The sequence below is a fragment of the Cydia splendana genome, chromosome 6 (assembly GCF_910591565.1).
Source record: "Cydia splendana chromosome 6, ilCydSple1.2, whole genome shotgun sequence".
Classification (NCBI taxonomy): Eukaryota; Metazoa; Arthropoda; class Insecta; order Lepidoptera; family Tortricidae; genus Cydia; species Cydia splendana.
The window spans coordinates 23,686,382-23,714,321 of NC_085965.1; the positions used below are offsets into that span (position 1 = coordinate 23,686,382).

At 37.8% G+C, this 27,940-nt stretch overlaps 1 protein-coding gene across 1 annotated transcript in view; it reads left to right on the forward strand.

Moving 5' to 3' along the window:
* Positions 1-26,088, forward strand: part of LOC134791746 (uncharacterized) — a 60,416-nt gene extending 34,328 nt beyond the window's left edge. The window contains exon 2 of the mRNA XM_063762888.1: positions 24,590-26,088. Within this exon, the coding sequence (XP_063618958.1) occupies positions 24,591-25,406 (816 nt within the window). The 5' untranslated portion in view covers position 24,590 and the 3' untranslated portion in view covers positions 25,407-26,088. The remainder of the gene's footprint in view (positions 1-24,589) is intronic.
* The last annotated feature ends 1,852 nt before the right edge of the window (positions 26,089-27,940 follow it).

Consider the following 27,940-nt stretch of genomic DNA (forward strand, 5'->3'; position numbering starts at 1 on the left):
CTTTTGACACTGACCGATCAGTATCATATCGGAAGCAGATCGAATAACTAAAACTCGAATTGGCCAGTAACTCGCTTCCGTACGTTAAACTCAATCCGTGAACCTTACAACAACCACTTGAGGTCTACATTCGAACGATTTAAAGCCGTAAAGTATTTTCGCGTCATCATTTGGGTTTCCGACAACAAAACATAGAGAGATAAACATATTTATTTGGGTGACCCAAATATGAGAGTGAATGAACGAATGAGTGAATGGTTTAATCCTAATGGCCCGCATGTTTTATAGCTTTTTAAACGATCATAGATCATGTTTGTGGCAGAATGGAATGCCAAATGTTGTCCGTGTTACGTTGTTTATAGAGTCTGTGCGGACAGAGAAGACTCGTACTAAATGTATAAAAACAAACCGCTCCCTGTCGTATATGGTGCGAAGGTGCCCATGATGCTTGCGGCATTTTTCGGAATATTAACTTATACAATACAATACAATACAATACTCTTTATTGCACACCTCACATACACGTATATACAGTGAAACCTGGTTAATTGGCACCTGGATAAATGGAAAACCTCAATAATTGCAACCCAAAGTCCGGTCCCGGTCCCTTGAAACCAAAAGGCCTCTATAATTGAAATTTTGGAACCTCTATAATTGCAATTTAGATTTTAGTGCTTTTCGTAATTTTGCCTCTGTAATTGACCACATCGTAACTAAGACCTCTATAATTGACACTGTGCTAAAAAAATCCGTTATTTTTGCTCTTCTTTTTACCTCTATTATTGAAACGAGTCTTACTTATTACCTCTGTAATTGAAATAATGTAGTTGTAGACATCAGAAACAATATTTTAATAGCAATGATCATTTTATTTATATCTTCATCCAGAATTCAATTTATTTATTGGGTATCTATCACAGCTTGTAGTAGGTGAAATAGTTTTGATTAAATCAGAAACAAAGTATGCTTTTTACATTCTAATAAAACTTTCTTCTACAATTCAAGGGATTTTTTAAAACCCAAATGATTAATAAGAAAATAAAGTAGTAATTAATGTAGTGTATAAGTGCAAGTATAGACAGAAGCTATATAATAGACCAGTAACCCAGAACGTAAGCGTGTAAATCTACTTTCAATGGTTATTTGCACCTCCATAAAAGAAATTTGTCAGAACGCAACCTCTATTAATGGAAACCTCTATAATTGACACAACGATTTTTTGAACCTCTTTAATTGACACGACCTGCTTAAATGAAAAACCTGGTTAATTGACAAAAAATGGCCGGTCCCTTGAGATTGCACTTATCCAGGTTCCACTGTATATTCTATATTTATTCATTTTAAAAATGAGAAACTAATTTATTTACCTAAACATAATAATAACAGCAGCCTTCAGATCCACAGCACAGGCTTCGTCATCATACAGATCCACCTCAGGTTTCGTCAAAAACCATATTCTATATTAACTTAAATCCAAAATCACAGTAGCTACATGTGGCGGTTTACCATGAGTTGCGTTCTCGCGCGCTACTCCATACATCAAGCGCGACTCGTCAAGTATGGACTCGCGCGCGAGAACGCAACTTATGCTAGACCGCCTGAGCTAAATACACCAGTGTTAAAAAACCTTTGTTTGACATTTACATCCACAACTTAAACATAACATGTTCTTGTCATGCGATCTCCCAAGTAATAAACAAAGCCATCTCGGCCTGATTCGAGCTTTAAGATACGTCAAAAATTTGCTAAAGATACGACATAGATCGGATATGTCAGTGTCAAAAGTGACGTTTCTTCAAACAAAAACGTCACTTTTGACTATGACATATTCGATCCATATCGTATTTTTAACAAATTTTTGACGTATCTTAGTTCGAATCAGGCCGTCTGTCCCTTAAAGGCCGCGATATGATGACTCCTCACGCAACAATTTACTGCATCTTAAAGGGTCTTTTATACAGGGTCCTCAAACGACCATTCTGGTTGATAGAATGGGGTATTAGCATTTGACGACAAGGGTTCGGGTTCGACACTTTACAGGGATTTACTTTGTACAGACAGGCTACAAAATTGTGACAAAAGTTTTTGAATATTTTATGCTTTGACGTACTGCAATGCATACTTAAAGCACAGAATAAATAATAGTACTAGGTACAGAAGGTTCACTCTGTAACAAAACGCGTCTATTACGACAGATATGACCGCAAGGTGGCGCAAGCGCGAGCAGGCGTCCGTTCCATAGCAGTGCGCGGCAACTAGGTACTATGGCTAGACACCAAAATTGGTGTGTGCCGCAAGTACTTGTAGCGACGCGACGAAATCGCGGAGTGAGCCACGCCTGCTTAAAGCTTAAAAAAAAGATACATGTCTGTATATAAAGTACCACCTTATACTCGTAAACTATAGGTCGTGGTAATATTTATTTTTGTGGAAGAAGCAGTTGTTTTTCCGGTAGACCGTTAGTGTGCGTCTCACGCATTGCGTCCCGGCCTTATTTGAGCCCCGTAGGACAAATGCGTCTCATTACCGGTTGATAACTCGGTTACACCCTACACTGCGCCAGTTAAGCTCTGACGCAGGGTAGAGTGGCCTGGCGGGGTAGCGGGTAGCGGGTATTACTCTGATGCATAAATAACACTGCACCTTATTAGCATAAACACAATGGCGGAACTGTGTCAAAATTGTCGAACCTTTCAGTGGCTTCCCCTGTCATGTCAATCAAATAGTAACAAAAATAATATGATTATAATTAAAACCTTAAAACAGACAATAATAGCCTCGCTAGACAAACTAGTTTCTATCTTAAAACGTTATGAAAACCTGTGTCCCAAAATATCTGTTTTATGAAAACCATGCCCTCAATGCTACAGGAAATTGTAACTTAGCTTCAACCTATTCATGCAACAAATCTGTTTGTCATATTGTTTTCAACTTTTCACACAATGACCAGAATACAACACAATAAGCAAAGCTAAGCAACAAAGTTTAGCCAAAGAGCAAACTAAGTACACAAGACCAACCAATACAGATGGAAAAACATTGACAATATTAAACAAGACAACGAACACAGCCCAAAATCCTAACTTTTACAAACAATTTTACCCCTTGGATTACACGAGTCACAGCACGGGGTTGACCACGTGCGCCAAAAATTCAAATGATAGGTTATTACTTATTACTGTTATTAGTCTGGGGCATAGACTACCAAACGCAGACTCCGCTGCATAAAGATTTAGATAGATTTATTTATTTCTATTTAGGAATATAAATAAATAGTGAATGATTAATATTATTTAGCATGACCTGATTGGAAGAGAGAACTTGTTGAGGGTCTTCTTCCAATGTTCCCATTCTGCGGCCGCGGTAAGAGATCTTAATGTTCGTCAAAAGTACCCATTACAAAAATACCTGTAACGAAAAATGCGCCCCCCTAAGCGCCATTTGCACCATCCCACCCGGGGTTAACCGGCTAAATCGTTAACCCAGTGTCAAATTGTACTGGTAACCATGGTAACTCCAGGTTTAACCGGTTAACCTTGGGTTAGTGCGATGGTGTGGCGTTAAGGCGTGTAAACTTTTAAATCATGAAATATTCCATTTTTCATGATCTAAAAGTTTCGCACGCTTCTGGTAGGCAAAGTGTCGGTACTGTCGGTAGCTTCGTTGGTTAAGAGCTCGGACAGGGGTGTTCCAAAAGATCGCAAGTTCTATTCTTATCTGTAGCTGTGATTTTTTTCGTTTTTTCTTAAATACAAAATAGTATCTATCACAGATTACTTGATATAAATAAGTTTAATCGTACGTATTGCAAATAACGCCAACAATCGGAAATCTCCAGCTTATCCTAATTTCCATCAGATTTACGGGGGCCTTGACGTTTTCTTTGTTAGTAGCGTGATTCCATAAATTTATGTATTTTGACGTTAGAAGACCATAAACAATTATAACGAGCTGGTCCGGTGAAACGCGTGTGTATCGTAAATTTAACCGGTACTAATAATGCTATTAATGTGACCGTTTGTATACGTATTAGATATTTAATCACCATGTCAGCTAAATAACATATATTATAACCACCCTATTCATAAACGCGCTACAACCCTCAATTAGCTAATACCGTAAAACGGGGTGAAAAGACACGATTTTCAACTTCAAGGACAATTTTCGCCGATAATCCAAATGATAAAAGTAATAATTTTGATATCATATTTTGAGTCTTGGTTAGTTCTTCAATTTTGCATTTGTGAAATAAATTTTTACCTACCCAATTCAGAGAAAATCAAAGAAAACTACCTGTTTTCTCCATATCCTTAAAACGGGGTCGATAGACACAAGAAAGGGGTGAATAGAAATATTAAGTTTTAGCTGTCATAGGCATCAAATTTGGTCATTATTATGTGGATACTCTATTGGCAAATGGTATATATGTCGCAGTCGGATCGTATAATCCGCCGTATTACATTACGGCTAGCCGTTTTCAAAAACAGGGGCGTTTTGAAATGCGGCGGTTTAACGATTAGCCGGATTGAATGCGGCTGAATGAGAATCCGCCGGAATGTATTCGGCGCCATACGTTCTTCAACACGGCTAGCCGTAATGTAATACAGCGAGTCATTAGCCGCCGCTTTGACAGTTTTTAGTTCCCATTTTTAACACCCGTGGCGCTGCCTGACAAACGCTGGGGTGTCCATCAAATCTAATGCCAATGTTAGATGAATAAAAGATCGAGATCCATAGCAGACTGGTTTATTTTCAGAATGTGCAACTACCGACATACTTGTAAGTCTACCCTACGTAACACCTCCCTCTCATTTCACAATAATAACTTATATCTAAACTAGTTATGAAATTTTAACTACAAAAAGCTACATGTTCATATACCTAAGGCCATGTTCAAATAAACTAATTTAAATGGCACTGCTAATAAAGATAAACAGTATTATATGTATATCGCGACACAATGTACTTATTATACATATCTATGGAGTTCGTCGGACTGTTTCTTTTCAAAAAACATTTCTATCGCAACTTAACTAGACGGAGCCCCGCTTCGCGGGGCTCCTATTTCTGAGCGGTTTGCCCTTCGGGCATCTGAAGCTACCTAACGAACCTAACCTACCTACCTATTGATTTAGTGAGACGTCCGTGAAAACATTACACTTTGGGGAAAAAAGCGTAGGTAGGTAAGTAGGTTAGGTTCGTTAGGTAGCTTCAGATGCCCGAAGGGCAAACCGTCCAGAAATAGGAGCCCCGCTTGCGGCGCTCCGTCCATGGTAAAAATAAATTAAATTGCAAACATTGTCAAACTCCAGTTACGTAGGCGACCGAAAGAACTGGTCACTCTACAATCTAAAATAGTAGTACGATGCGGCTAAACGTTGGCCGCCTTATTGAAGAACGTATCAACATCAAACATCAAACATCAACATTTATTCAGCAAATAGGCCACAAGGGCACTTTTACACGTCATCATTGAATTTACATATAAGCAAAAATAATAACATCAACAATTTTATAAAATAAAACTAACAATTCAATCTAACGTATTACAATTACTAAGAGATGTATATGGTCTCTTAATGTCGAATTACATAAAAAATACAGATACAAAACACAAAAAAAAAATCTATAATATTTAGAGGTGTAAATGTCTCTAGGTGTCAGAACTATAAGATTATATAGTTTATCAAGTTATCCTTAGAGATGTATAGGGTCTCCAAGAGTCAATATCCTGTATAATTAATACATTCATTAAGAGAAAAGAAACATACGAGAGCAGAATGAGGCGTCTCACTGTAATTAATTAATAAAAATAAAGTTACTAAGTATAATAGCTTGTGTTAGCTTAAACAGACCAGTCTCCACAAACAGCACCCGTTCACGAGTATGACGCGTATCTCAGCCATCGCCTCCCTCAACCTTCATTCGGGAAAGTGGCGACCCGATCAACGACGCCACCGTAAGTAAAGACTTTTAAGCGAGCATGACATGTTCAAGCTTCCGGCCTATAATAATATTAAAATAGTAATAACATGTAACAGTAAGACACGGCATTTTGTGCTCGTATGTTACATAAAAAGACAGTATAGCTTCACATAATTACTAGCCTAAGTTGACTTAGAGATGTAAAGGTCTCTAAGTGTCAGAAACATTAAAAATATAGGTATGTACAATCAAAAATAAAAATAAAATATATAAATAAATACTTAGAGATGTATAAGGTCTCCAAGTGTCCAAAACTAAAATTAAATTAAACAATTTAATCAAGCGAGAGCATCATTGTCTCATGTGTCAATTCTACTGGACACTAGCATATTTAATTCACAATGTAAAAAAAAACAATATTTATTTAGCTCTTATTATACTAATGAAATTAAGCTACCTGCTTAAAGGCATCTCTATCGTTTATAAAATCATTTACAGTGTAGTACGCCTTACTTAACAAGGAGCGCTTAATGTGCGACTTAAATTTGTGAAGTGGTAAATTCACTACATCAGTGGGGACTTTGTTATAAAAACGTGTACAGTTCCCGACGAAAGACGTACTAACCTTACGGAGGCGGTGGGCGGGCACAGCAAGCTTATGTTTGTTTCTAGTGTTATAGTTATGGATATCACTGTTAACCTTGAATTCGTGGATGTTTTTCCGAACATACATAATATTCTCTAGTATGTATTGAGATGCAACGGTAAGAATGTTAACTTCTTTGAATTTCTCTCTTAGGGATACTCGAGCGCCCAGTCCATAGATGGAACGTACAGCTCGTTTTTGCAGCACAAATATTGTCTGAATATCTGCCGCTTTTCCCCACAACAGAATTCCATAAGACATAACACTATGGAAGTAACTAAAGTATACCAGTCTGGCCGTCTCTACGTTTGTTAGCTGTTTGATTCTCCTCACTGCATAGGCTGCTGAACTAAGTTTTCCGGCTAGAGTGCCTATATGTGCATGCCATTGCAGTTTGGAGTCTAGAGTGACTCCCAGGAAAACAGTTCGATCCTCAAATTCCAGCGTATCACCTTTTATTTTAATCTTGCTGTTATTTACCTGCTTGACGTTAGGTAGCGTAAACTTGATGCATTTGGTTTTCTTGGCGTTCAAAAGCAAATTGTTTGCCGTAAACCAGTTTACTATGGTTGATAGCGCGTCATTAATGCTCTCGAAGCTATTTTCCTTTCTGTCCACTTTAAATATAAGGGAAGTGTCATCTGCAAATAACACTATATCATGTCTATCTTGCACAACTTTTGGTAAGTCATTAATGTATACCAAAAACAGGAAGGGACCAAGAATTGAACCTTGAGGCACTCCGAGGGCTACCGGGGACCCCGCCGATTGAGTTCCATTAATAACTACTCGCTGAGTTCTATCCGAAAGGTACGATGAGACCAGGTCAAGGGCACTAGCTTTTATCCCATAGCGGCTTAATTTTCTCTTTAAATTTTCGTGATCAACGCAATCAAATGCCTTTGACAGATCACAGAAAATTCCAACAGCATCTTGAGCTTTTTCCCAGGCATCAAAGATGTGTTTTAGAAGTACCGCACCGGCGTCAGTAGTTGATCGACCTTTGGTGAAACCAAATTGATTGCTATCAAGCAGTTTGTTTCTGTTGAAATGTGACAATAGTTGAATTAGAATAAGTTTCTCGAACACTTTGCTTAATGCCGGTAGTATTTAAATCGGTCTAAAGTTCGTGGGATCTGTTCTTGTTCCTGATTTAAACAGAGGGATAATTTTGCTATGTTTCATAATATCTGGAAAAATTCCAGCATCAATGCATCTGTTGAAAATCTCAGCTAAGTATGGTGTAATTGACTCAATAATGGAATCTAATACTTTGACAGACAGGCCCCAAAGATCTTCTGTTTTCTTTAAATTTAAAGACCTAAAAGTCTTAAGAACTATATTCGGAGAGACATACGAAAATTTGAAGATTTCTGTACATTCTGCCACATTTGTCTTCAAAATTTCTTCAGCGACGTCTGGCGATGAATTAAGGGATCTTGTTGTTTCTACCGGGATATTCGAGAAAAACCGCTCAAAATGATCTGCCACTTCACGGTCAGAACTTACTAAAGTGTCAGCAATTCGTAGGTTGTAGTGCGGATCCTTCAGTTTACGTTTTCCAGTTTCATTGCTGATAACTTGCCATACAGTTTTGACTTTATCGCTGGAATTTAGGATCTTTTTCGACAAATAATCGACTTTAGCGGCGACACACAACATCTTAAAAGATTTAGAATAATTCTTGACGTACTCCAGAAATTCCGGTCTTTTATCAGTTGCCTTTAAATCATATAAGTCGTAGAGCCGGCGTCTTTTCTCGTGAATATCCGGTGTAGCCCAGTCGCTAAATTTAGTCTTGGCCTTGCCTTGCACCTTTTTCTGAATGAAACAGGCATCAAATTCCTTTTTAATACAATTAAACAACTCGGAACTCAAACAGTCAGGGTTTTCCTGGGTACATGAAAGACAACATAATTGTTTAGTAATATTACGATATATCGCAATGACAATCCGGCTAATCGTCGAACCGCCGCATTTCAAAACGCCCCTGTTTTTGATAACGGCTAGCCGTAATGTAATACGGCGGATTATACGATCTGACTACGACATATATATCTGTTAAACAGCTATTTAACACAAAATAATTTTTTCGTGTCTTTTAACCCCCAAAGGCGTGTCTTTACACCCCTTTGTTGTATCTAATCACCCCCTATGGCGTAACTGTTCACCCCATATGCGTGTCCACTGACCCCTTTATCACGTGAATTTGCTTGTTATTGGTTTTTTGCAAAAAAAAATGCGTTATTATAGAGAAAATTAGTGATATTATTTATTATTTAGGTACTACAGATACTATATTACCAGGTTAGCTAACTTTTACTTAGTTAATGTCAAAACATTTACCGCTAGAACAAAGTTCAGGCGAGACTTTAGACTTTAGAGTCAAACAAATCTAACTTTTAGGCAGTTTGATTAAGTTATTTTGGTATCAATGTAGAGAATAAATAGTCTACTTTATACGCATTCCAAAAAATCTAATTTTAGAGATGTACGTTTTTAAATATAACAACTTGAAAGAAAAAGTTCAAAATTTCTCCTATTCACCCCGCGATTTCTGTTCACCCCGTTTTACGGTAATCGTTTGTCTTTATCTGTCATTTTGACTTATGTATTTGTAAGAAAGGGATAAAACATAATTTAACTAAATCAGGCTCGTAAAGTTGTATGAATTAGTATTATAAGTAATACCCAAAACATAAAAAGCTGGAATGTTCCATTAAGTATAAAGATATAAGCACACGACACGGCTCGCAACATTATTCCACCACTTAACTAGTACATCAGCGCAAATCGTGCACGATTATATTACACCCTGTTTATAATTATGTAACATGAGCACCTAATGAGCGATCCCGTGAATTAATGTTGTACATTCATTTAATCACGTTTTCAACTGAAATAAGCGAGTTGAAATTGTTTATATGGCATATAATATATAATACATAATATTTTTTCGTGACATCGCGGTCATGTAATTCTAATATTCGCTTTGCGCGCGAATATCGTCATATCGCGAACTATGCAAAATCAGATGTTTCGTTGTAAATTTTGCAAAATAGAGTAATTTCTACAAAGGAAAATGTCGACTACTTCTCATATTTTCTGTATGAAGATTGAAACTTTCCCTTTCAAAAATAGAAATTTCCATTTTTTCCGTTTTTTTTTTTGAGGATATTCCGAAGTTTTAGGAAATTATCAGCACACCTGTACGCAAAACGCCTGAATATCGACAAAAGAAAATGTAACTCCCCGCAAATAATAATCTCTGTTAAGCAATAAGCGCCCCATTTCCCTAAAAAGTCTTTCTGGAAGAAAGGGCTCAAAAGAAAATCGCTAGTTAACCCCCCGGCGCTCGCCCGACCCTTATAATGGTCTCAACTTTGCCAAAGGAAATGTTATGACACTTTCATAATAAGTTCATTTGGATTATGTCGTTTAGATAAAATTTCAAAATTACGTTGAAACGTATAATCTTAATATTTACTTATAATCTAAATTAACTATCTTCGTGTACCTATCTATTGTGTCGCCGCTGCTTTTGAAAAAGATCCTAGAGTTGGACCAACCTAAGTTGGTAGCGATTTTGATAGCCCAGACAGTGCAAGTGTTATTTAAACCTCATAGTTTCATAGAAGTTAAACGTTTAAAATAACACTTGCACGGTCTGGGCTATCAAACTCGCTGCCAACTTAGCTCGCTCTAACTGTCGGTTACGATACTCGCATTTAAAGCTAAGTAAGCAAGTGCTATTATTATAGAATTTAAAGATAACGCTATGCATGTTATCGAATGAAATTTACACTAGGGGTTCTGGGATAAAAGACTTTTTAGAGTACTTTACCAAAAAGAATAGATAGTATAGAGGGGTCCTGTCATTGTAAATTTTGTAGTCACTGTAAATTTACTGCCATCTATCGACACACGACTAAAACTCAAAATGAAAACGTATAAAGTTATCAAAAAATGTATATATATGGATAAATGATTTTATTATTTTTATATCATTTTGATGCATGGTCATTCACTGATATCTATGTGTTAAAATTGTTAAATATGAAACGGTGTCGTCACGCCATCTAGCCGAGGATAGGCTAAAGGTGTGTGCGCCATCTATTCGAGAATGACTTTTACTTGAATTCCGAGGCACGTTTTTTCCTTAGACTTTATTCGTCTTATACGAAGTTACATATGTCTTTGATTTTACGATCGTGGCGTTGATTCTGCAGGTACCTACTACCTTTTAAATCAGTGTAAGTAATGAAAATAAAAATCGTTTTTCAGGTTTGTCTCGAAACACATTACAATTCCTTTATCGGTAGCGTAAACAAAGCTTCGTTTATAGATAAAATCACCAAAGCAAAATCAACATGCCGCATGAAAACTACGTGGTACGTGCGGTAAATACGAACCGAGGTATTTACTAGCTACACTGACTTGTTATATACCTTATGTAGTTGAAATAAGGTTCAAATTAAATCAGCTGTGTGGGCTGCATGTATTTATAGGTGGAAATGGACAGACTAGATACATTGTTTGTTTACGGACAATCGAGTAATTTACGCGACGCACCCACTGCTGGGCGGAATCGATAATAGCAGAGGGAAGTAAGTTGATAATCATGTACCTCGGTTTCACGCATTGAATTATTATTACTAACGTATAGAACCGGCAGCACAGAGAACCAGTATTTTGCGCCATGAGTTGATGTTGTTTTGACAAACCATAGAAGCGGAGCGTGAGTCTCGCGACCTAAACGCGTAAGCGCCATCATGAACCTTACGGCGCTTACGACTAGGGATTGCAATCCGGTCCGGCGGATCCGGTAATCCGGCCGGATCCGGCACATTTTTCAAGATACCGGATCCGGCAAAATTCACCGGATCCGGTCTCGGATCCGCTAAAGTGAATCAAAGCGCTAAAATATAAAATAACAGCTTAAAACACTGCTAAAATTTAAAAATTCTCGCCAATATTCGAATTTTCTCGCTCGCAAACAGCAACACAACTTGTTTGTTAGTTGACGCCAGTCTTCTAGCCGACGAAATATGTTTCGTCGTAGCGTTGCTTACGACGTTTTGATCGCGCGATACAGGTTGCGATTGTGACAATTTCATTGTTTGGGCTTCTCTATAGTAACAATAACTCAATGGGTTTTCGAGTTTCCAAAATGTCCCGCTTGGCGCGCTGTTTAAAATCCCACGCGTACGTGACGTCACGCTATCGAATCAAATGTACACTAGGGGTATTATACAGAGCGGCCGCAAACAAAACACTTGACACTGTATCCAAACCGAATGATATTCCAATCGAGCCCGTGTACGGTACGCAAACGCATAGCATGGTTGCACTTTTACCGTTAGCCTGAAAGTGACTCATAACAATGAATCACTTTCAGTCTTACATGTTGTTGTTATGAGGAAACGGGACGGCCGCTTCTCCATACAAATGTAGTCCCCATTTTCCTGTCTGGATATAGACATTGGGGAAAATACTTTTACATAATTTAAGAGCGCTCTCACAAGAAAAGACGAATTATTGCAAAATTGATAATATTCCTCGATGAAATTCAGGACTTTACGCTCATTATTAGAAACAATGAGTACTTGTTCCAGTAAGATCGTCTTCTTATCTTTAGGAATATCGTTTTAAATATTAGAAAAAGGACTTATTCAATTAGTACTGTTTTTTTTCTGGTGGCCGTTTCCGAAAAACCACGTGAAGCACTGACGTGTGAGCTCTTATTTGTAAATGTTGAGATGTTTACTCTGCTAAAGGTGAATGTGTTGTATTACTAATACCCTGTACTTTAGGAATATAGTTTGATATTGTTCCTATATGCCTTTGAAAAAGACGAAATCAAAGTAAAACGAATTCAATTTTCTTTTCGAAACATGTGTGTAGTCGGATGGTTTTAAAATGTCGGTATCCACTTGAGAAATAACCTGACGATGAATGGCATTGTTATCTTTTTTTTTTAACCAAACCGCTAATTACCTGTGCAAGATGAAATGCAGTAACAACAAAAGATTCTAAACAGATAACATCTTTACCGGTTGAAAGATACAGTTAAATTACAACAGCAAGTACTCGATATAGAACCTTTTGGAAATTAAACATGAAACATAGACAGACACCTGGGCGACCACGGCTCTAAATTCCAAAAGAATCTTTAGGTATCGAGTACCTGCTATTGTAATTCTAACTCTATTCTTTAAGCGGTAAAGTTGTTAACTGTATGGAATCTTTTGTTCTTGTGGCATTTTATTTTGCACACGTAATTAGCGGCTTGGTTCAACAAAAGAAAACGATGCCATTCATCGGCAGGTAATCCCTCAAGTGGATTCCGACATTTTAAAACCGTACGACTATAAATTCCTACGAAAATTTACTAAATATCGAAGTCATTTTTATACTCAAGCAATCTGCAACGTTTGCTTATAATATGTATGTACTTTAATAACAAAACTTCCGTGAGACACAGACAGACATATTAAATATATTAAAATATGTATTATATAAAATGTATTTTCGACTTGACATACGTGAGTGACTCGTTCTTAATATATTTAATATGTTTGCTTATACTTTTGGTATATGTTAGTGTTTATGAAATTCTACTATATTTTTTTGGCAATTTCTTGAAAACAACTCTAATTTCACCGATACGCGCGCTCGCGATGTCAGTATCGCGGCAGAGCTTGTGAGGCAGAACGTGTGTGATCGGCTCCGCACGTTTTTAACGGCGACGACGAGGTATTTTATCGTTGTGTGCAGCAGGCGCCGTGTAAAATGCGACATATAGGTACTGTGTGCGTGCTGTAAACGGAGACTGAGAAACTTTGATCTGTGTATTTCGTTTTAACAACTACCGGATAGCATTAAAAATATTTGAAATGACCTGACTTTTTATAGGTATTAAATTAAAAAATGGCTAATTGACAAATGCTTTTGATAACATTAAATTATAATCCGTCAGAATATATAGGTCTGATGAAGCACCTGAAAGGTAATACTCACCGGTCACCGGTACCAATCAACCATGTAACTAAACCACTTTGTGTTTGGGTTTGTTTTAATTCGGCTCAATTAAATGCCCCTAACCTAACTCCTAAAACAAATGGTGTCAAAATATTTTCAATAATGCTAATATATAGAGAGGAAAATGAAGACTACGTTTGTATGAAAAGGCGATTTCCTACGGGTCCTCAACTTTCGTCTTAAAACCTGTCAGAGTATTATGGAGGCGTCAAATTCAAATTTACATATTTATGTAATTTTGTTGTAAGCGCTTTTCAATATAAAGCGGCAAAAACTCGTCGGCTAATACGCACGTAGCACGCGTAGCTCGCTAGCATGCAGTTTTTAGCGATAGGTCTGTACGCGCTGCGACTTATTGCGAGCAATATCAAATCAAAAACAGATGTTTGAGATCCGAATGCGCCCACGGTCTGGAAGAACTGGGACGCGGGCGTTGACTGGAAACAGGGCTTCCATTACAGTAATGCTCCGAGTTACAGTACCTATCTGTGTCAATTGCTATGCGTAACTGGATTTCGAACAAGGCACTTTCTTATGTATGTTTATTATACCTTATTCGGGTATTTTATTTATTTTTTTATTTAAACTTTATTGCACAAAGTATATACAAAAATGTACAAATGGCGGACGGGCGGGTATTTATGGGCATTATATATTTTTTTGGCATCTAAGGCCTACTACACCATTCAGGAATATCTTAATGACATATATTCATATAGTTACAAGATTACCTAGTTAGTAAGTACTTAGATATTAATTAATTTAATTTGACATTTAACACGTTCACTGCGGTAGGGGGTCTAAAGACCTCTTACCAAGTATAGTTAATTATTATTACCTACAAGTTAAGCTAATTGCCACAGTGTAAGTGGTGAAAAATAGAAGAATTCCATAAAATACAGTGTCAGTTTTTTCCAATAACGTTATTTACATTTTATTGTTATTATTTCCTGCCTTTTTAGGGTTCCGTACCTCAAAAGGAAAAAACGGAACCCTTATAGGATCACTCGTGCGTCTGTCTGTCTGTCTGTCTGTCCGTCTGTCACAGCCGATTTTTCCCGGAACTACTGGACTAATCAAGGTGAAATTTGGTACACATATGTAAGTTTGTGACCCAAATACGGACATGTAACGTAAACAAATGAATTTTAAACATGGGGGCAACTTTAGGGGGGTAAATGAAAAAATGAAAAAATTTAATTTTTCGAACTATATCATGTTACATATCAAATGAAAGAGCTTATTGTAAGGATCTCAAATATATTTTTTTTATAATTTTCGAATAAACAGTTTAGAAGTTATTCTAGAAAATAGGCAAAAAATGACCATTCCCCCCCCTTATCTCCGAAACTACTAAGTCTTAAATTTAAAAAAAAATACATAAAATAGGTCTATACCTATAGATGACAGGAAAACCTATTAGAAATGTACAGTCAAGCGTGAGTCGCACTTAATTACAGTTTTTGATCCGACCCCTACGGATTTTTTAAAGAGATTTCACTCACGTTTCACATAAAAAATACATTGTTAACAGTGCCGGATTACTTAGAGTAGTAGTTTTCTTAGAGTAATTGGTGATAATTTTCTGATAAGATAATCATTTTAAATATTTAACGGTCTTACCTACTTACGAGTAATTGTAAGGTCAAATTAAAAATAATGTTTAAAAAAATATGTTAAATTGAGAGCTAGCTCAAAGTTTTTTGTACTCGTCGACTTTAATGGTTGAATTAATAAAGACTTTGTAACCAATAAGCAAAACAAGCACGTGCTTACGGCACCACGTTCAGGGGGGGCACCAAAATGCCAGGTTGAAAAAGGTGAACAAATTTTAAAATTAGGGACAGACACATCGTTTTTACCACACGATTTTTTTAGCTGTCCAAAAGCTAATTTGCAAAAATAATGGCGCGTAATTCTTTGGGAAACAATCGGTCGCAGTAATAGAAGAGTCGTGATTACATGCATAGATTCGATTTCAACCCACTCTTTTGCGGTTCGGCGTTAGGTCTTATGCGAGACCTTCTGCCTTACGGCAAAGTTGATCTTCTGCCTTAATTACACTTGGGCGTGGATCCAAATCCAAGCTTTCCTCTTTCGCAGCTGGGCCTACTGCCTTTCTCACACTTCGCCAATTCAATTCCAAGCTCTCTGCTTTCTTGCATATTTTATGCATGAAAACAACCTCGCTGAGACCCTTAAATATCGAGCCCTATGCGAAGCTAGGCTGATAGAAAACTGTCCCATCCCTTCTCTGTATGAAATCCTGGATTCGCGCCTGGTTGGGACTATAACTAAAATTGCGTTTTTATATCGAAAAATTTTCGCGCTCGCTTCGCTCGCGTTTTCAATTACTTTATAAGGTGTGATAAAGGTGACATTCGGGTGGCGACTTCAGCAACATTACTCTGTTGCAACGTTACTGCTGCAGTACTGTCAACTTTCGTGATAAAATGATGTGACTGATTTCCATACTAAAAGTAAAAATGTACAACTGTCTATCATATTGCGTTTATATATCGAAAAATTTCCGCGCTCGCTTCGCTCGCGTTTCTATTACTTTCTAAGCTATGATAAAGGTGACATTCGGGTGGCGACTGCAACAGCATTAGGTACTCTGTTGCAACATTACTGCTGCGGCACTGTCAATTTTCGTGATAAAATGATGTGACTGATTTCCATTCTCAGCTGTAATGCGGCAATGAACTTCTCTCAATTTACCAAAAAATCAATGTAATCTTGATGACCCTAGGGAGAGGGGGCCACTAGAAATGCTTAGGGCATCAAAATATCTTAATCCGGCACTGATTGTTAAAAATTGTGTAATATACGGAACCCTTGGAACGCGAGTCCGACTCGCACTTGGCCGGTTTTTTTTAATTTAATTACTACTTATATACTTACATTGTTTCTGTTTTTACAGGTACTAAACCATTTGGATTGCTGATAATTGGCCGACTCAGGACAATAGGGATTACACAGTTTGTAAACCATTTTCCTAAAAAAATTGCATCGTATTTTTTCTCTATAAGTAATATGTAAGTATATTTCTTTTCATGGATAAACAATACTATAATAGCACCACTATATATTCGTTCTATTAAAAGAGACTCATATATACATATTTTCTTAGAAACATATGCTTCTATATGCCTATTTTTTGTTTTATCTGTAGGTACAACCCTGGGCAATTGGTTTATCATTAAATATCTAAATTATACTTTTAATCGAAATCCGATCAAAATAATATATCCCAAAATTGGACAGCCAGCTATATTAAAAAAACTCTTCACATAAATCGTATTACTTGACACCCCTCACAACTGCAGTTGGCACTTCGCCAGGACTTGCCCAACGCGTCCACCTGGTTGCCGACACCTGCCCTTACCAGAAACATTTAATAAAATGTTGGCAACCACAGCCAAACGCAACAAGTATTGCCAGTTGACGACACCTGTCTTCACTAGCAGTATTTGTAAAATGTTCGAAACCTCTGCCAAACGCAACAAGTACCGCGGGTTGGCGACATCTGCTATTAACATGGCAAGTGCAGTTAACAAGTTAGTTTGTTTAATTTTTCTGGAAAGAGTATTACTTCTCTAATAAATAGAAATATATTTTTACAGTTCGCGTTCAAAAATATAGTTTTCCAGAGGACTGTCTCATTTCAATCATAGACAGAGAATCATACTATCATTGTCTTACACTTAGGGTTGCCAGATGGTCGGGATTTGGCGGGATTCTCCCGATTTTTAGCATGTGTTCCCGATTCCCGATAAAGTGAAAATTGTCCCGAAAAACGGGGTCACGTTATAAAACAATAATTTCAAGTTCCGAACGTCGAGCGAGCGAGCGACCCGCGTTGAGTTTTTTGTTTGTTCAAGATCTCAAACAATTTATACTATTTTTATATAAAAACGTCTATGGACAGAGCAGCTGACGTAGTGCCAATAATGTAAAATGTCGTTGTTCTTAATACAATTACTTTAATTTGAATGTTTTTTTTTTCCCGACTTAAGTCCCAAAATCCCGAAAAAGTGATATTTTTTCCCGATAATAGCGCCTTTCGATCTGGCAACCCTACTTACACTAGTACTAGCACCCAAAAGAAAAGGATGAGTATAGTTTTCCTGGTTCTTACTGACTGACAAATTGGTGTGACCAACTATATCTGCTACAATATATCTATTCTATTTATACAGAGTTATAAGATCTTAGAGAGTGGTAGATAGAGGGTAGATACTTTTGAAGCGTATCTGTAATTCTGTACAAATCGAAAACATTTCTAGTGTAACATTGTTTCCTCCTATTACTCTGCAGATTTACAGTTATAGACCTTACATGTTTGCAATAAGATTCAATTTTCAGCCGTATGCGATTGTTAATAAGTGTGATACATTGTGATAGCCCCAGCGTTCTACAATCTAAACTTCCTTGTATCGGCCTACTTACTGGAATCGGAACAGAGTCAATAAACTTTACAGGAAATTAATTTGACTATGCGGCCGATTTTGATCTAGAAATTTGTTACAGTTTTGATTGACACGACTTAGACAATCACTCTGGACGACACTACCTAGGCATCTCACGGAGACTTAGAGCTTTTAATAACCGGAGTCGCCTTTAAGAGCTTACCCCTCTGCCGAAAAACTTGCACTTGTGCATACTTTTGTGTGGACTGCACTTGTGCAAACTTTTGTATGGCTATTTGTACGTTACGTACAAATCATGTAGAAATAGCAATACATTTGACGTCCCCTCCCCCGCCACTGACTGACTGACTGTTTCGTAAAGATAATTACAGCGATGACATCTCCAGTTAATAAATGCTCTAAGCACGGAGACCACTTAGTGCAAGCGAGATACCTAATCGCCAAGTTTCATTGCATTCCTAATGCACCAATCAGCGTTAACGATCGCCAAGGTATCAAAACAATATCACGACCATCACAAATTGTAAAATCAGAATCGTTTGTGTCACCAAAAACCTGACCACAATTTCGTAAAGACTTTGGTAACTGGGTAAAAATCTCTCTTTTCGAGTTCCTTTCGAAATCTGTTACAGCAAAGATATTTCGCAGATAACGCTGAAAAACCTTCAAAAAACCTGACAAGTGCGAATCGGACTCGAGGGTTCCGTACTTTTTAGTATTTGTTGTCAAAGAGGCAACAGAAATAAATCATCTGTGAACATTTCAACTGTCTAGCTCTCACGGTTCATGCGATACAGCCTGGTGACAGACAGACAAACAGACATACGGACAGAGGAGTCTTAGTGATAGAGTCCCGTTTTTATCCTTTTGTTACGGAACCCTAAAAATCAAACAACGCCCTTTGAACTCGAAAACAATGAGCATTAAACTCCCGCCCGCATTTTTCACTGAACAAAAGCCGCCCGCAACCCAAAAGGTCTCAACTGTCCACGCCCGATTCGAACTTTAAGATATACGTCAAATATTACGGCTAGATACGATATGGATTAGATATGTCAGTGTTAAAAGTGGCGTATCTTCATACAAAAAGTACAAAAACATGACTTTTGACACTGACATACCTATCTAATCCATATCGTATCTAGCCGTAATATTTGACATATCGCAAAATTCGAATCGGGCCGTTATATTGTTCCTATTTATAACAGTATTTTTGAATGAATTGCACAGCATTGTATTCTCGGTGACAGAACGACGTAAACGACAAGCGGATTTATAAAAAGATCAGACGTTTTTGCAAAAGGTTTTAGCTCAGTCGAATAAAGATTAGAAGCATACAAATGGCGGGTTAGTCTGTTTTAGGGTTACGGAAATCAATTACATACGAATTAAACATGTATAGCAGCAACCTGTAGGTATAGCCTATTAGTTTAGTATTAATAATTTTAGTTTTTAATTTTAAGTTGTAATTTAAACATAATAAAATAACTAACCTAAAAACTTAAAAACTAAATCTAAAAATAAATAAAACTAATCTAAAAATAAATAATTACCAGTTGTAATTTTAGTTTATATTTGTTATTTTAAGTACGTACTAACAAAACTATGGACCTTGTTGTCTGAAAATAAACGCATTTTATTTTTATTTATTTTATTTATTATTTATAGCAATGAATGTATACCTTTGTTTGAAAACGTATAGGGAAACGGTTAATAGTAGATTGTTAATCGAGAGATGAAAGGCATTCATTCCTGGCGGTCTAGCCAAGGTGACAATCGCTTTGTGTCTTATCTCTCTATCACTCAATCTTCCATATTAGTGTGGCAGTGACAGTTGCGGTTCGTTCGCTACGTAGCGTTTTAGCGATGGCATGTTGTCTACAGGGCCTGACGAGATGTTTCGCTCGCCTTTCACTCGAGTTAAACACTTTTCATTTCGATTTCGAGAAAAGTACCTACATGCGTTATTTACTTACCTACTACTATTCTTAGATATGTTCAACTCACTAACTAGATAGAGCTGTTGTATTTTTACGGGTTTTTATTGAAGTGAAAACTTCTTTAGCGGCGCTGAGCACTTTTTGAGGTGGGGAAAATTTGATAAACTCGAGACAGCGTAACGCGTAACGCGTAACGCTGACGTCATGTGTGACGGACAATGTTATTCACTAAAGAACTTTAGTCATAACGTATCATAATCAGGTCAATTATTTAAAACTGGACTTTTATATTAAGCAATAAAGCTCAACGTTCTAATCTTGTACGGGCTGAAATACGAGGATCTCACAGTTACATAACTTTATATCACTCCAATATAATTCAATAAAGCTACGTCTTGATGAAATCACTAATAAAAGTGAACTCTAGTACTGGTGAATAAAACTCAAAATATCATGACCAAATATATTTGGATGCGAGGTCTGCAAGGTAACTTTACAATTTCTATTCGAATTTTAAACAATTAACGCTACAAATTTAAGCTCACTGACCAGCAATTTCGGAACTAAAGTTTTTCAATAGAAAGGAGGATGGGTCAATTATACATAGTGCTGCAGACTAGTCATTGAGTTTTCACTTCTGTCGGCACTCCTGGAGTGCAACCCGTTGTTTTTTTATTTAAAAAGTTCTTTAAACTTTAAGGGGTAAAACATTTAAGAAGAATCTATCTTATCTAGGTTCTAATAATCGAAGCTTTACTAAAATTTCACCAAATTTAATTCTTGCTGCTAGCCAATCTTTATAGCAAATACCGAACCCGTGTTATTTAAGCGTCTAGACTTGGCAGGAAAATGATCCGCCATTCATCGCCGCCTAAGCTCACAGCCATCAAACATACGTCTTATGTACAATATGTACCTAAGTGTATGGCCTCAAAGCGAGCAACCAGCGGGGCGTGCGGCGTGGCGTTGAGCGTTCAAGGTTAGAGCAGCGTGCACTAAGTTCGCTTGCATAAGTTTGCGTTTAGGGACCTTATTTATAATGAATAATGATCTTGTAATGACAAGATGGTGACTTAATGAAATGACAAGTTCGCTTCGGAACGAAACTTAAATTGGTTTAGAAGTTTTGGTTGAATTTCAGAATGGCGAAGTCGTCTCGAGAATATTTTATTTTTGCTCATTAGTGTTGTTCAAAGTGTAATATTGATAGTTGATTATGCAGTGAACTAACGTGAAATTTGCAACTAATGAAGAATTAGTTTTGAAACGCGTTTAATCAATATTTGTAAAGTTCTGCTATCACTTTACCAAAAGCAATACCTGTACCTACAGTCACCTGCTATATATATGTGACACAACAAATGCCGCAAAAATATCTGACACTATCTTATTTATAGAGCCATAAGAGCGTGTCACATGTTTTTGCGGCCTTCGAAGAGTAACATATTATTGCAGGTGACTGTACAACGTCATACTCTACGAGCACACTTTTGATATTTGGCGAAATCATTAATATAAATTTGATACTATCCCATGTATCCCAACCTTGACACTGGTTGTCCTGTCCAATATGTCATTTCATTACGAGTACCTAGGTATTAAAAAAAACAACGGGTTGCACTCCGGGAGTGCCGGCAGAAGTGAAAACTCAACGACATTGTAACTCAAAATTTTAATAACAGCGCCATCTAGTACAAAATGTCTGCAGCACTATGTATAACTGAGGTTAACACCATCTAACGTTATTTCGTCGCATTACTAACACACTTTACCCCTAAGCACATCACTGTGAGTACTACAGCTATATTAATACCAGTTTGAGGGAAACTCACTAGATGGCATTTAAATCAAACACAATGACATTGTCCGTCACACGTGACGTCACGCAAGCGCCCTGCGCCACCTATAGTTCGTTTTTTTTAGCATTAGAAAGAACTTGAGAGAAGGTAAGCGATCTTAACATGTCTTTTAATTGAAAAACGCTTTTTAAAAATCAGAAACTATTACTTATGAAAGCAGAAGAATATAAATGATCGTATTAGATTCATAATTGTTACATATTTGCCGTAACTTATTTTTAAAATGTGTTTTTCAATTGTTTACCTCATTTCTAATGCTAAAAAAAACGAACTATAAAAGAAACAGCAGGCTCAGGCATACATTTTTGCCACGCGGTAGAAAGTGAGGGTTACGCCTTACGCTGTCTCGAGTTTAACATTTTTTCCCCACCTCAAAAAGTACACAGCGCCGCTAAAGAAGTTTTCACTTCAAAAAGAACTGAAACTGATTCAAACTTCAGACTTCCTTTCAATAATTAAATTAATTAAGTCGCGATTTGCCGAACTTAGATTTAATGAACCATGCGAAAAAGTATCAAATGAGCTTCATCTTGCCCTCTAGAACTCTAGATACATCTCAAGTGAGGGTTCTTCATTGGAGCTTGAGTCGAGAGCCCTTTGGCTCCGGCGGCTCAGTTCAGAAAGCTTTTTAAGATCGACAGACCAGCCGTAGTGTAACTTGACACTTGATCCTTTACTTGCTTAACCTAATAAATAAGCTTTATGTCAAAAATTACATCTTTGATACAAATTTTTATCGCTGGTGTACTTTTCTTTCAACAGGCAACTAATACGCATCTAGACAATTCTGACAAAACACAAACACAAGTTTGCGTTGTTTTATCACAGAGTTCCTATGGCCTTCTATGTCCAGTCACCTGCCATAATAGACAATAAAGGCCACAAAAATATCTGACACGATCTTATTTGTGCTCTACAATAGCAGCCATAGGAGCGTGTCACATATTTTTGCGGCGTTCGAAGTGTAACATATTATTACAGGTGACTGTCCATCATCAGATTAGCTTGACTGTACCCTAATATAGCACTGTCACCCAACAACCCACCATACCTAGGTATGTATGTGAAGTTTCAGCTCAATCAAATAATAGGAAGTAGGTCTAATTTAGCTTGCAAGATTTGACCTGAACAAACATACATATTACAAACATTGCGAGTTAAATAAAAGCTTGTAAAAGCTTCAGTCAGTCGATAGCTGACCTGCACGGATATGATGGTCGTTCTGGTCTACGTGACAGCGTGATAAGACGGTGGCCGTCACTTTCTATCCCGCGGTGTTAAAAAGTGACAGTTATTTCATCACGTGGATAAAGCAGACACTACGCCTGCTGAATATCTTCTTACAAACCGGCTCAGTTAAACGGTAGATCTGTCAATTTCAAATGTCAGGCACATTATTATCTGTTACTACCTCCAGACGGCAAAGCGCCATAACTCCCGTTCCGCATAATTTGCGCAGATCTCTTATGTCAAGTTAGAAGCAGGTTTTAACTTTGGGAAGTTCCGCCATTTCTCACCGGAGGAATTGTAATGGAATTCGTATGAAATATCGCAGGTTCATCAGAGTGGAACGTGGAAATTTAGGAATATTTTTGAATATAAAATTGTGCATTGAATTAATTTATAACTTGAATGGAAACAGATGTAATGCAGATTAAGAAAAATAAATTGAGTGAATACGCTTTAAATATTTGCCAAAGTCACAGAAACGATGTTAATACATTATTTATATTTACTTATATTTTATGAAAATGAAATACATTGAATAAATAAATAAAAATTGTTGACAAACTGGTTACCAATTTTTTTAATACCCACAATAAGAGTTAAACTTCTAGCCTCCCAGAGACCTATCAAAGGTCTCCCGTTCCAGTCTAATTTGATTCTTTATTTTGACATATCAAAATTGCATTTATCTTGGCACATTTTGGTGTCTGGGAGGCTAGAGGATAAATGTATAAAAATACATATATTAAATTATCCAATTGGTTAAAATAAACTTGGCCATATAGAATTAGTAAAATAACTCTTTCATACTTCAGGACTAAATTAAGGCATAAAACTTACCCATTTCCATCTTCTACGGAATGTCAGTTACATATATTTTATTCAAGTCCAATCCAATGTGATTTTACGTTTAATATAGCCAGGGGCCACTCCGCCCGTAACGCCCCGTTTACACTTCGACACGGGCTGACACGCACCCTTGATTTATGCACCTTGTCGTAAGCCTTTGCTTGACGAGACATTTTTGGGAATGCATTTTAAAGTACCAGTAAGATAACTAAATTTATGTTTTTCAAAAGCAGAAGATACGCTCCAGTGCTGGCAATTTTAGTCTGCAGTTAAAAAAGTTCAAAAACTAGTTTTAGTAATCGCAGGCTTCCAATCTCAGTAGCGTGGTGACTTAATCTAAATCTTATATTCTTGGGTTATGTTAAGCTCCAAAAATACAATAATTAAATTACATATTTGTTTCCAATTTTTATGCCACACTACTGTAGATTTTAGAAGGGTTAAGCGGATAACACACAGAACCGCCTTCGAGGAGCGCCGAATGCGGTACCATTAGGCGGTTTATATAATAAATTAGTACAAATTTTGGAACCGCTCGACGCCTTGCGCCGTGTGTTATCCGCTTGTGCCGCCGAACCGGCGTATCTTGTGCGTGGCGGCGCGGCGCGGGCACGGGTGCGGTGCCGGCCGCTGGCCGCCACACACACTCACCCGTGCCCGTGCTTGCAGGATGCACGCCGTGGGCCTCCACTCCGCGCTGGCCATCCGCCGCGAGCGCAAGCGCCGCGCCGAGCAGCAGCGCGCCAAGGAGCGCCGCTACTCTCTGCAGTCCACTGAGTCCGGCGTCACCTCGCCGCACTGCTCCACGGGCAGCCTCGAGCGGCGCCGCTTCAAGAACACCCGCACCAGCGAGAATGAGGTCGTCTCCTCCGTGGGCATGCTCCATCTCGGAGTCGTGTTCCTCGTCCTCGCCTTCTTCCTCATCGGCTCAGGTTTACTTCCCGATGACGTCACGTCCTGGAGCACCATCGGCTCCGGCAACTGGTTTAACGAGCTAGTGTGGTCCGGATTGTTCGCGCTTGGGATAGGAATATTCTTAATCGTGCTGCACAAATACTTGACTAAGAGCGAGGAGCAGGCGCTGGAGGAGTACGTGCAGCGACAGCTGACGCGATCACGGTCAGGTCACCGGCTAGAGAGAGATACGGAGACGGGAGGTCATACGACAAAGCACGCACGGCGAGCGCGCGCAGCTGAAGCCCTTCCTGAAACCATTACAGAGACCTACACTGAGCCGCCGCCAGATCGAGCGCACGGCTTCGTCAACGCACTAGCCCTCAACGGCGACGCGCTCAGAGAGTCTCCACTCGAGCAGATAGTAGAGGAGGAATGCTCCTTGGCCTCGGAGAGCGAGAAGCGACTGGGCAAGTTCAACCGCGACACGTACTCGACGCCGTCGGTGGCGCCGAGCCTCAGCCCCGGCTCGCCCTCCGACACGCGCGAGCTGCTGTCCGACGGCCGGTACTTGGTCATGTCGCGGATGTGAACGATCACGCCTTCCGGGCTCCTTCGCATTCTTAGTGCCACTTGATTGTACCCTGACAATTTACTTTGGTCCTTAAACTGGGTTTCAGTGCCGCTCGATTCCTACTTTAATCCGATGACTTTTGAGGCGGGGCGCCGGTAGTGCTCCTATCGAGGTCTTCCGCGGCGCCCGCGCCCCGCCCCGCGGTGTATGCTTCGGCGCTTGCGGCAGACTATCAGTGGCGTTACTTAGATCAACAGCTTCTCTATTTTATATTTTAACAGACGGACCAACTCTCGGTAGATTTTAGTGTTAAGTCATAACGCGTTATCCTCCTTTAATTGCAGTTGGAAACTGAAAAAAAAAACGGTCGAAAGCTATCGGGAAAAACGATCATTAAGTCGAATTGCAATTCGAAGAGGTGATAACGTATTGTATATTTTATCAATTATCTATGGGGATCCGTATGTATTGGCTTGAGACTGATTGTTAATATACTGTACTTATACCTGACGGTTTTATACGATATTAATTACTGTTTGTTTGCCTATTACTTCACTGTTTACACAAAATACTTTGTATTCTTGATATTGTATAGTTCTACTGTCAACTATACCTGACGCGGCGAATGATGATCCATATGACAGCTCCTCCAAATAGCTTTTCGATATACCTAATTTAAAAAATAATTGAAGAAATAGGTTTTTACAGTATTTTTGTTAGAGTTAAGCTACAAAAAGTCTGCAGGGATTTGATAGCCCTCGCAGTGCCAGTGTTATTTATACGTCATAATTTCATAGAAGTTTGACGTTTAAAATAATACTTGCACTGCGTGGGCTATCAAATCCGCTGCAGACTTTTCTTGGTCTGACTCTACATTTCAAAATAATAAAAAATGTGTTAAATTACCAACAAAAGGTATGAAACCTTTGACATTGACAGTTACTCTATAAAAAAATGAACTGTCATAACTTATTTGATAGATTGATAGGCATCATCATTCGCCGCGTCAAGTATAGTTTCACTTAATCTGAGTAGTTTTAACTGAAACGATTAGCGGTCATGTTTAGTGATTACAATTTTAACCCTTTTTAATTATCTTTATTGAGAAGCAAAGAAAATTTACCTTTTAACTGGAACGTAGTTTAAAATAATAACAGCCCGTTTTTGAATTTCATACAGTCTTCGTATCAAGTGCCAAAATATTTAGGGCATTTTTTCTATATGCGATAAAATTCACAGCAGTTTTAACAGATCTTGTAGTTTATTTACTGTGATTCACTCTGCATTTATAAGGTTGTAATTTGTAAATTAATTTAGTTAATATCCTGCATTTTAATAATTCATTTGGTTGTGGCTGTGACAAGGAGCAAGCGAGCGACGAACTGGCGAGTCGTCGATATTTAAACCTTTGCCTTTTGCGAAAAAGGACGGAAGTCTAGTTGTATCTACTTTCGCGGAGGGTTCAAATATATATTGATATAATAATGAACATTGATATTAATTATAAGCTTAAGGACACGAGCTTAGCTTCACCATGCTCAAACTTTAAACATTATACTTAGTTTTATAACTTTCCCTCTCCTAGTATTTTCAACGTCCTTTTTAATCTTCGCAAAGGTCGATGTGATAATTTTTTAAGGCAAAATCCCAACACATCCTACTTAGTTGTGAATATAACACCAAATTGAAAAAAACTATCACATTTACCATGTATAGTTTTTTGGATCCTAGCTCTAAACTAATGTAAGTGCTGTCTATAGCATTGCCTTATAACGAACTGTCTCACCAGGTGTGTGTAATGTATGAGCACAATTTAACTACTAAAAATAACTAATAGCTGTAGTGTACTGTGAGAGAAAAATATCAAATTATGACGCAATTGTATCACGTCACACTATCGAATTACCCCCAGTGTAAATTTAATTTGATAGGGTGACGTGACGTCCGCGTTTGCGTTAAGTGACATTTGAGTCAGTTGTGCGCTGTTCAAAATCCCATACAAAAATAGACATAACCCAAACGCGAACGCTCGTCGCCCTATCGAATGAAACTGACACTAGAGGTTCTGAGTGACTTGACATAAATGCGCATTTTTTGGTATTTTCCTATCGCGTTATCTTTTTAGCTTCATTTCAAATTGGTCCTTCCATTTATGTTACATTGATTTATCTTTAAATATTTAGAGGGTCTTGCCAAAATAATGAAAATACGACCTGTCGCTTAATTTTAGGAACATAGTAACATTATGTAGCTATATTTCGTCACTTATTAGTATTTCTTAAATCCTTTTTCCTGGTGCGTAGAATTTATATATCGTGGTGTATAACTAACTTGCTAGCTTTAGCACTTTCCAATCTTTCCATGTGTGTGTTTCTTTCTTTCCACTGTGTTTAAATTCTAGTTGCTTTGTTTATCCGATCTTATCCTTCTTGAACCTTGTACCTAATTAAACTTTAGTTTTTCAGTATTTATTTTAAGTATATTGTTTTTAAACTTTGTCAATACCTATTTTATGTAACCTTTGTCCTTGAAAATCTGTCCAAACAATAGTA